At 35.5% G+C, this 12,069-nt stretch overlaps 1 protein-coding gene across 2 annotated transcripts in view; it reads right to left on the reverse strand.

The window, feature by feature from the left end:
* The window catches only part of LOC125240604 (isocitrate dehydrogenase [NADP] cytoplasmic-like), a 28,338-nt gene that overhangs the window by 8,803 nt on the left and 7,466 nt on the right, over positions 1-12,069 (reverse strand). Inside the window, exons 1-4 of one of the 2 annotated variants that reach the window (XM_048148562.1) lie at positions 10,219-10,373; positions 9,903-10,063; positions 9,555-9,670; positions 3,110-3,254 (exon numbers count right to left, since the gene is read on the reverse strand). In XM_048148562.1, the coding sequence (XP_048004519.1) occupies positions 3,110-3,254; positions 9,555-9,670; positions 9,903-9,972 (331 nt within the window). In that variant the 5' untranslated portion in view covers positions 9,973-10,063; positions 10,219-10,373. Of the gene's footprint in view, positions 1-3,109; positions 3,255-9,554; positions 9,671-9,902; positions 10,064-10,218; positions 10,374-12,069 lie in introns of those variants that run through there. The other variant, XM_048148563.1, reaches the window with a different exon arrangement.

Here is a 12,069-nt window from a genome sequence, read left to right on the forward strand (position 1 = left end):
TACGGAGCGAGCTGACGTTCTAAAACAATTGAATATCTGAATTATAATATTTATATACTAGCATTTAGTAAAAAATATGCCAACTTACCTCTATAAATTTTAGATCACCTAGTGACGTATTTAATTTTTTACAAATAGTTTCTTATGCTCACTCAATCCTCACACTTTTGAAAAGCCGAATTTTGATGAAAAACATAAGATTTAGACCGCTAATTATATGTGTATAGTTTAGCAAAAGTGAAATGGGAATTTGTAAAATACAAAACGAACCACTAACGTGTCAGGTTTTTTATAATAAATTTTTGTAAGTGCTCACTCAGTCCACACGTTTTGAGAAAGTTAAAAATGTAAATATCTTAAGATTTGTAGCACCCCAGACACTCGAAAGTACTTCAACATTTAGTAAAAATTTTTACTAAATATCCACCATCTAATATTTTATATTCGTTGTCTGGTTTTAAAGATATTCAGACATAACTTTTCTCATACAAATGTATCATGTAGGGTGACCACACTATGTCGGCTCCTGATTTTCCCCGCCTTCCCATTGTCATATTGAGATTGGGGAGTTTCGTTCAATTTTGATAATAGTTTATATTAAACTAATACCATATTAATTCTCCATCTGCAAACTGTTTTTAGGTTATGTTCTTGGCCTAGTGATGATGTGTATTGTGTAATTTTTATCGACGCACAGTGTATTAAAAACCCCAATTTTGTCTCACCTTGTTTTTATTACATAATTCTACAGTTAAGAAGGTTTTGAATAGTAGACTAAAACTCCGACGGTGCCACGGATTCTAGTTTTTTTATAAAAAAATATTAAAGTTTGACTATACCCGGGTCATAAAGTTCATAAAAATAATAATTTCTAAAAATCCATAATACTTATTAAAATTTCAATTAAACCAGTTTATTAGGCGTATAATACCTCACCTTTGAGCAATTTGTTGTTTATTTTCTCTTTTTACATAAGGAGAAATTTACGAATTTCTGTTAATATGTTTATAATTTTTAATTCGGAAATAACGCCGTATTAGCACATGAAACCAAAACAGAACGATAGCGTACACGTGTTTTTATAAGCCATATTAAAAAAACGTGCTAATTCCGCGTTAATCAAAAGTTAGAACTGATATTAGTTATAACCGGATTTCTTGTGACTAGGGTTGTTACTTTAGGCTAGTTATATCCGGATTCGATTATTAACTTTTCAAACTCAGTTTCAAACTCTCGAAGCTTGTAGATCGATTCACTGTCATTATTTAATAAGGCCTTACAATTTTAAATAATTCGTACACTTTGACAGAAACATCAACACTCACTGAAATCATTGCGATGGAGGGTCGGCTCTTTTTAATTGATAGCGCTTTGGACCAGCAATTCGGAGGTCGTGGGTTAAAATCCCACTTGAACCAATTTTTTTATAAAATACTACCGTTGATCACTGTTGAATTTTTCCAGTATCACTTTTAAAATTTGTTACTTACCACAATAATCCAAAAGTTGACTGGTAGAGAATGCCTTCTGGAATTAAGTTCGCCTTTGTACACGTTATATTTTGCAATACAGTTTAATTAAAAAAAGTTATGAAATTAATGAATAAATAATTCAAAATCGGGCAACTGTCTGGCCGCGAATTTTACATTTCAGAAAATTTAAGTTCAGTCAATGAAGAGTAGTAGGTACTAGGTACATCCATTCCTTTATCACATCGTCCTTGATCTCATAAAAATCGTGTAAAAATCACATGTTTAATCTCAATTTTCTTCAATTAATGCTTTGTAACTGTATGTGATAAAACTAATATTTATAACGTTCAATATCTGGGCGACCGAGCTTCGCTCGGTTCTATTTTAATATATCACGTCTTTAGATAAAAAAAAAAACTCTTATAAATACAAAAACAAAAAAAAAAAGACAAAAAACAAAAACTTAATTTCTGACCGGGATTCGAAACCCTGACACCTACGATCTATCTGCGTACATTAGACCGACCTCGTGCGACTGAGCTAAGCGGAATCGATGCGCGCGCGGCGAAATTAAGGACCATATTTTACGTTTACAAATGCGAAAGAAAAACTCATGAAAACTCGAAAATTCGCGTTTTCCGGGATCTAAGGCTACGCTAGATCGATTTTTCACCCCCGAAAACCCCCACAAAACAAATTTCAGCGAAATCGTTAGAGCGGTTTCCAAGATCGTCGGTATATATAAATAAATAAATAAATAAATAAATAAATATACAAGAATTGCTCGTTTAATAGTATAAGATTAGAACTTACACTTTCTTGATAATGAAAACGGGTCACTTTGTATGTAGATTTACATACAAAGTGACCCGTTTTCATTGTTCTTGAGTTTATGTTCTTATAAGAAACACACTGCACAGTGAAATATGAAATGCTATACATTGGCCAACAACTTGTTAAATAAAAATGAAGAATGACGTAGGCACTAGTTTTTACGGAAGTGACAAGCGGTGGTAGAAAGTACGCCTTCTTATACGTAATTTAATGAACATTTGACATTTTAGACCTGGATCATAACTTTCAGTAACATCCGGGTATTCAAGGTGACAGCCCTGAATTAAAACTTAAATGAATGATATCTTTTGATTAACGCGGAATTAGCACGTGATTTTAATATGGCTTATAAAAACACGTGTAAGCTATCGTTCTGTTTTGGTTTCATGTGCTAATACGGCGTTATTCTCGAATTATAAAATGAAAACATAAAGATAAAAATACATACATTTCTCCTTAAGTAGCAAGAGAAAATAAACAACAAATTGCACAAAGGTGAGGTATTATACGCCTAATCAACTGGCTTAATTGAAATTTAAATAAGTATTATAGATTTTTAGAAATTATTATTTTTATGAATTTTATGACCCGGGTATAGGCAAACTTTAATATTTTTTTATAAAAAAACTAGAAGCAGTAGCACCGTCGGAGTTTTAGTCTACTGTTGAAAACCTTCTAACTGTAGAATTTTGCAATAAAAGAGACAAAATTGGGGTTTTTAACACACTGTGCGACGTGAACAAACGTACTGAAATCATCTGACGAACGTAATCTCGTAATCCTTGTTATATATACCTATGTACCTTCAACTCTCTGTTCATCAGGCGTGATGGTGGCGCACTTGATGCCGACGTTGTGCTTGAGGATGGCGTGCGCGGCGTCGATGGTCACCTGGTCGTCCGTGGCGTCGCGGTGCGGCAGCCCCAGGTCGTAGTACAGGCAGTCCAGCTGACGGACAACACTCGACGGTCAGAATCGTATTATAGGGAGGGTTCATATCTGTATCTAACAGTAATACTTTTGAAGGTAGGGCAACACCAGGCGGTTTAGCACAACTTGCGTTGTTGAGCGCGAGTTCATACATCAAACGCGACTTCAAGTATGGACTCGCGAGCGAGAGCGCAAGTTGTGCTAGACCGGCTGTTGTGTTAGCGTTAAAGGCCTATTTGGCCGCGCGAATCGCATTCCAAATTATTTTCATTAATAGCGCGAAATGTATAACATATTTCATATCGTTTAACATTTGTTAGTCGCTTTTCGGTGAAGGAAGGTTTTTCGATAAAACACCGCGAAGAAAGGAAACTGGACAAATACGAACAAGGTCTGCAAGGCCTGCGTCGACGTCGACGCCTACGCTAATTCTCGGAGTTAAGCCAGGTTCTCAGGAGCCGTGGCATTATACCGAGATAACGCAACGAAGCAGAAGATATCGATGCCCCAGCGGCCTTCCCACCTTAATGCAGAGTTGCAGCCTAATCGCGAAAATAACATTGTCGTAAATAGTATCTCAACGCAAAGTCTTGATTCAAACGAATTTTATTGTGTAATTAGTACGAATGTACAACATGGTATCGATGATGCACTTACGTAAAATGCACAATAAATAACTATGTACTTATAGTACTACCTATACAGGTCGTCATATATAAAGTAAAATGAACATAAATTGCTCATGTTGGGGGCTGCTTGTGTCTATAGTGCTTATCGCAATGTGATAATTGTTATTTTTTACTGGTTTGGATAAGACAGGTTTATGTGATAATTGTTATTTTTTACTGGTTTGGATAAGACAGGTTTCTATATTTGTTTAACCGGTCACTCTTAAATTATCCTCAACAGCGAGGAATTTAAGCTACCATCCACACTCATAAGACGTCTTACGTCCTTCCTATACAAAATGTACTGAGGAGACGTTTTTAGGGTTCCGTAGTCAACTAGGAACCCTTATAGTTTCGCCATGTCTGTCTGTCCGTCCGTCCGTCCGTCCGCGGATAATCTCAGTAACCGTTAGCACTAGAAAGCTGAAATTTGGTACCAATATGTATATCATTTATATCAATCACGCCGACAAAGTGGTAAAATAAAAAGTGGAAAAAAATGTTTTATTAGGGTACCCCCCCTACATGTAAAGTGGGGACTGATTTTTTTTCATTCCAACCCCAACATGTGATATATTGTTGGATAGGTATTTAAAAATGAATAAGGGTTTACTAAAATCGTTTTCTGATAATATTGATATTTTCGGAAATAATCGCTCCTAAAGGAAAAAAGTGTGTCCCCCCCCCCCCCCCCCCACTTTTAAACCATTTGTTTAAAAAATATGAAAAAAATCACAAAAGTAGAACTTTATAAAGACTTTCTAGGAAAATTGTTTTGAACTTGATAGGTTCAGTAGTTTTTGAGAAAAATACGGAAAACTACGGAACCCTACACTGAGCGTGGCCCGACACGCTCTTGGCCGGTTTTTTGAATTACATTCAGGCAGCGTGGCGGAGACGTCCATTCCGCGCCGCGAGACACGCGACGCCTAAGTGGGGATGCTGCCTAAGGGTCAGATCAGATCACGTGTAGGTAGACAGGTATTATTATTAAAAGTCTTTCAACAACTTTTAGTTAGTATGTGGTAGGTACCTAGGTATTTTGTTTAGCTAAGTAGTAGCAGCTCGTAATGAGTAGGATATAACTTATTTCTTTCGGTTACCGCGATAGTTATACAGTGTGGAAATTAAACTCAGGCCCTGGAGGAAAACTACTTTAAATCCTTAAACTAGCTCATTTTACTTAAAGGAGACATTCCTTTATTTTTGAAAAGAAACAAATCTGCATTAAAAGATTTTTTTAAACTCGCTTGCTTCGCCCATGGACTCGAACCAACTAAAATTTAAAAAAAATAAACACTCCTTATTTTATTATACTAATCGGTAGTATTAATATTCAGGATAAAGTTTCTCTAAAAAATATTTGGCACGTAACAGGTCTGTTATCTCTCCAACACTCAAAGACTTCGTATGAAGTACACGCTTGCTAATTTATCAGTTAAATAATTTAAGTGTTACAAAATTGATAGTAAAATAAAGGTGATGTTAGATTTAACGATTATTTTTATTTTTAAGACCAAATGTTTGTTAGAGAAACTTTATCCTGAATATTAATACTACGATTAGTATAATAAAATAAAGAGTGTTTATTTTTTAAATTTTAGTTGGTTCGAGTGAGTTTTAAAAAATCTTTTAATGCAGATTTGTTTCTTTTCAAAAATAAATGAATGTCTCCTTTAAGTAAAATGAGCGATAAGATTTAAAGTAGTTTTCCTATGTTTAATTTCCACACTGAATTATATGATTTTTATGACAAAACTATGGTCACCCGTTGACCACGAACGCTCTACCTAAGGGATCAAAACGTCGGGACGAAATACAGTCATTATAGGTAAGCTATATAATATAGTTAGTTTTATTGTAAGTACCTAGATATAAATCAGGAGCAGAAAAACTTTTGAGAACATGAAACAAATACATTACTGTAGTCTTAAATATGCCAAAGATGTACAAAATACTGATATTCAGAGCTATGCTTATTATTTAATAACCTCCATGAAGGTAGGTAGGCATTTTTGTATTGAGATGCACGAATCCTCGTAATTGTACCTTTAACCTTCAAAAAGCTCAGGTTATAGCTTAGGTGTAGCTACTTGTACTGGTAACACTTTACTGACGATAACTATCCAAAATGAAATTATATTGTTATATTGATATTCTGCAGCTGCTTTGTGTCTTATAATGAGAGGTTACATTAAAGGTTATTCTTTAATTATTTTAATTGAACGTCTGCATGAAATCCAGGCATGTTTTTTTAACTATTGCTATGCGGTCTAAGTATCTACCTCAGGTCAGTTCTCTACTAATACTATTTAATTTAAAGCGCGCAGGTCGCGGGTTCGAACCCCGGCTCGCACCAATGAGTTTTTCGGAACTTATGTGCGAAATGTCATTTGATATTTGCCTTTCGCTTTTCGGTGAAGGAAAACATCGTGAGGAAACCGGACTAATTTCAATAAGCTCTAAGTTACCCTTCGGGTTGGAAGGTCAGATGGCAGTCGCTTTCGTAAAACTAGTGCCTACGCCAAATCTTGGGATTAGTTGTCAAAGCGGACAGGCTACCATGAGCCGTGGCAAATGCCGGGATAACGCAAGGATGTTTAATTTATCAATCAGTGATTGGAGGTTTTTAATTTGGAAAATGCAATGTCACAATTTGGATTTCTTTTAACACCTTTTTGCCAAGAGTGGCACTGAATCTTAGTAGTTCATGTGCTCTGCCTACCCCTTTATGGGATACAGGCGTGATTATATGTATGTATGTACATATAGTTTATTCCTTTTATTAAAGCACTTCGTACATGGCTGGAAACTCTGTCAGTCCAAGATTAAGGTGACCTTGGCTGAGACTATAAGTGCAATTTGGGTGCCAACCATCTACAAGGTCTACTAAGGGCATTATTCATTAGCATCAGGCGCTACAGGAAAATAGGGTATGATATAATAATACATATGTAGTCGTATGTGTATATATATCTTGCCTCATTTTTTGCGTATATATTCGTATAACGTAACGTAATGACTGGTGTACACTTACTACCAGGAGGTAGAATAAGCATGTATAAATACACACATAATTGGGCCAGATAATGTAACATTGCTCCAGTAAAATGCGATAAGCGAGTCACATACATTAGATAACTTGCAATCACAAGTACTTGAGCGTCACTAGTTGTATTTGCATCAAGCTGATTATGCAAGATAGCAAAATGACACTACTCAGTTGAACCTGCTTGTTTTTTCATCGCATGATAAGTAGGCATAGGTATATGATGCTAAAAAGCAGTGCATATTAATAATACCACTAAAATTAATAAGTCATTATACCGACTCATAAGATAACATGTGTTTATTACTGGCTATATAATTATAATATCAGTATTTGGCAGCATGGCTCATATTTCACATAGTACCTTATTATCTTGACTTTTTTAAATGTGTAATGTGTATAATTTTTAGCATAATATCCATAGGTTTTACAGAATAAATATACATACATATTTACAATAAATTATTATTCCAAAATGTATGTGATATGGTAATTCCCAAAGTGATAGTAATTTGACCCCATACTAAGTACTATGGTTAATTGTGAGTTAAAATAATCACATCAATATTGTTAATGGAATCTGATATTGTACATTTAATAATTTTATAGGATACATAAATTTACATAGGATCCAATACTCTCGATCAAACCCAGAGTTAATGTAGTTAACACTGTGTTGTAACCATTTTTAACCGACTTCAAAAAAGGAGGAGGTTCTCAATTCGACTGAATGTTTTTTTTTTTTTATTTTTTTTTTTTTGTATGTATGTTACTCGATATCTCCGAGAATCGTGGACCGATTTTCAAAATTTTTTTTTGATCGAACCGGTATAACCCCGAGATGGTCCCATTGGCACCAAGTCAGGGTCTGATGATGGGATCCTGGAGAAATCGAGGGAACTCTTCAAATGTTATAGGCACATGTAATGTTTTTAGTCTATTTTTCAAAGGTACACCAGTATTTACGTCTGATGGTAATAATTTTATGTGGCTGAGCTGATGATGGAAGGTCAACTCCTCAATGGTTAGGAGTTTAAGGATAATTCTTTCACTACTGTACATGTATTCGGACTGATACATATAATATCACTAGGAACCACTAAAAATCAACTGAGCTGATGATGGAAGGTCAACTCCTCAATGGTTAGGAGTTAAAGGATAATTCTTTCACTACTGTACATGTATTTTTAGGGTTCCGTAGTCAACTAGAAACCCTTATAGTTTCGCCATGTCTGTCTGTCCGTCCGTCCGTCCGCGGATAATCTCAGTAACCGTTAGCACTAGAAAGCTGAAATTTGGTACCAATATGTATATCAATCACGCCAACAAAGTGCAAAAATAAAAAATGGAAAAAAATGTTTTATTAGGGTACCCCCCCTACATGTAAAGTGGGGGCTGATATTTTTTCTCATTCCAACCCCAACGTGTGATATATTGTTGGATAGATATTAAAAAATGAATAAGATCGCTTTTTGATAATATTAATATAATTCCCCCTCTAACTTTTGAACCATATGTTTAAAAAATATGAAAAAAATCACAAAAGTAGAACTTTATAAATACTTTCTAGGAAAATTGTTTTGAACTTGATAGGTTCAGTAGTTTTTGAGAAAAATACGGAAAACTACGGAACCCTACACTGAGCGTGGCCCGACACGCTCTTGGCCGGTTTTTTTTAAATTCCAAAACCTACCTACAGCTTTTAACCCATCTGCACGGTGAATGTGTTAAATCCTGTTAAACAACACACTGGGACTTGACACAACGTAACAATGATGATTGATGTGCGACAAATACAGAATATTATTAAAATAAAAAATAAACAGATGATAAAAGCAATGCAGATGCTAGAAATGTTAATTAATAGATATACCACCTTCAGTGTGACAATTACTTAAGTTAACACATCATGCAGAGGTCTAAAGAACTTCCCATACAATAAAGTTCAGTGAACGTTTTAACACTTTTAACAAACAGATTGTAGATGCAAACCAACCCTAATTGTTTTACGGATAGTGATACAAAGCCTGTAAGCCCTTTTCACTGCGAGGCATGTATAGTGTATGAATTCATGTTGATTTGACCCAATATAAATATATGGTTAATTGCATCATCCTCCTTGCCATATCCCGGCATTCGCCATGGCTCATGGGAGCCTGGGGTCTGCTGTGACAACTAATCCCAAGATTTTTGAAGACCTTCCAACCCAAAGGGTTACTTGGGTTTATTGGAATTAGTCCAGTTTCCTCACAATGTTTTCCTTCACCGAAAAGCAACTGCCAAATATCAAATGACATTTCGCACATAAGTTCCAAAAAACTCATTGTGTCACCGTTAGGCCACCAGCGCTCCTCATGCATGGTTAATTGCAACATTAATTAATTGCCGTCAAACATGTAACTCATAGTACACTACATACTTGCATGGGGTGTGTGTAACCTGTGATCTGTGCTACACAGAATGTCCTACCACATAAGTTTGTTTTTATAAGTAGCCTTAAAGTAAAAAACATATATTTTTTTTTTTTATTGTGCATGCCATAGATAAAAATCCTCTTTGTTAAGGTTATTAGTATTTAATGCCATGCTAATATTTACATACCTTCACATAGGGAAATATAAGCTTTTCTTTGATCATAGCCCATATAATTCTGGTCATCTCATCTCCATCCATCTCCACAACAGGTTTGGCTGCCACCACCCTTTTAGCAGTCCCATCTTGAAGGAAAAAAAAAATTAAGTATTATTATGAATATAATGCTTTTCTATATAATGACAAGTCATATTTAAAATGTCGACAGGTCCATCTAGCATAATAAAAACCTTACACGGCGGCGGCATAATATTTGTGTAACACAGGGAACATAATATCTAAATTCTTAGATTTGGTATCAGAATTATTGCTTAACCATAGTCATAAATACTGGAAACATATTTAATTAACACTTACAATTTCTGGTGGAATGTGTTATGTGTTCAGACACAAATTTAAATAAACGTTTGCTGTTGTTACTGGCCATTTCTCTTGTCCTCTAAGCGGGTGCAAGCAGTGTGGCGTGAGCCGGTACGAATTAATAACTCGTGCACGTCTCGGCAGGACGAACGACCCAACTGGAAAAAAATAAAACGATAAACCGGATTGTCCCTGGCGACGGCCAATGTGAATAACTCTTCAACAACTTTAAATTTGCAGGAGACGGGCGTTAGGACATCAACCCGCTGTATTTAAAATGAAATTATTATGCTATGTACAACAATTTTCTTACATTTTTTAACTGTAATATTACCGCTGCCGATTAGAAATGGCACTAAGTGTAGAATGAACAGCAATGAGAGCTCGTTTCGTTTATTTAATTGGTACAACCGAACCAGATAAAATTAAAGTCTAAAGTTGAGTTGCTGATTATTAGTGATGCGCAAACACTGTTAAATATCGATAGTGTAACTATTTGACATCTGTCAAAACTATCAGATTAGTGTATGCGCGCACGAACAACTTACTTGCGCAGTAACCTATTTGCCTCTGTCGTTGTCTCCTAGCCGCGATTTGAAAAAAAATCGAAAAGAAAAGAGAACTGAGAAAGATCGCAACTTCTTTTGCCTTCAGTCATCAACGTGCATTTCGGTCTGTACAAAAGCAATATTAGACGATAACATTATTCATAAAATACAGACTGGCAAAAAAAGTTCATATTAAATAAACCGGCTAAGTGCGAGTTGTACTCGCGTTGAAGGGTACGGAACACTACAAGAAAGGCTTAAGCGCCTCCTTTTTAGTAGGAACTTAAGTAATTTTTGCGAATAATCGATATTTTGAACAAAACGAAACAGAAATAAGTTTACATGTAATATTCAAACGTGCTCACACAATTTCAAGAGATTTAGTAACTCCTTGCAGCGGCAGTGAGTGAAATTCGTAATTAAAGTTTTTTTCTTTACAGTCGGACTTTACGCTTTACTGTAGATTTCTAATACGTTTTCCTGAAATGTATAGATTGAAAACTATCTCGTGTATTTTTTTGAAAATTTTACTCTTAGTAGTTTCGGAGATAAGGGGGAATGGTCATTTTTTGCCTATGTTTTTAAATTACTTGAAAATTAGTTTACTAAAAATTATTAAAAAAAATATTTTTGAAATACTTATAAAAAGTTCTTTCATTTGATATGTAATAGAGATGGGCCGAATATTCGGTAAATATTCGGTATGGGGGCGTCCATTAATCGCGTCATACTGCATAGGGGGGGGAGGGGGTCATGAAAAAATCACCAAATATCACCATGGGGGGTGGGGGGTTAGGAACATATCACGTGTATTTTTTTGTTACACTAACGTAAAGAAAAAAACATATTTCTGAGCTATTTTTATATCAACTTTTACAGTCAGAACTTGCGTTGTGCAGTGCAAAGAGAACAGAATATAATTTATTCGTGAACACAGTCAAGATTAATTACACATTACAACACAAACAGAAAGGAATTAAGTGCCACGAAATGGCCTCATCTCAGCGTGTTGCTGGTGGCTTCCAGCGCTGATCTTCCGATGAGACCATCAAGTGAGAAAAAAAAGCTGTGTGCAGTCGGTTATTTTTAATTCTCAAAGATTTTTTTAGTTTGCCCTCATCACGTGTACACGGACAGTCGGTTATAGACGGTCAACCTAATCATGGCACTGAAAAAAGGCGGCAAATTTGACAAATGTGAGCTCACCGGCCAACTGTCTTCAAAAAACGCGTGCCTTCCTAAACCTTGACGTTGGCGGAATCATAGACGAGCCATAACACTTAAAAACCGGCCAAGTGTGAGTTGGACTCGTGTTGCAAGGGTTCCTTACATCACAAGCAGAGCTTAAGCGCCTTCCGGAGGCGCTAAGTCATTTTTGAAAATAAAATAATCGATATTTTGAACAATTTATAAAAAACCGGCCAAGAGCGTGTCGGGCCACGCTCAGTGTAGAGTTCCGTAGTTTTCCGTATTTTTCTCAAAAACTACTTGACCTATCAAGTTCAAAACAATTTTCTTAGAAAGTCTTTATAAAGTTCTACTTTTGTGATTTTTTCATATTTTTTAAACATACAGTTTAAAAGTTAGAGGGGAGGGACACTATTTTCCTTTAGGAG

The sequence above is a fragment of the Leguminivora glycinivorella genome, chromosome Z (genome assembly GCF_023078275.1).
Source record: "Leguminivora glycinivorella isolate SPB_JAAS2020 chromosome Z, LegGlyc_1.1, whole genome shotgun sequence".
NCBI lineage: Eukaryota > Metazoa > Arthropoda > Insecta > Lepidoptera > Tortricidae > Leguminivora > Leguminivora glycinivorella.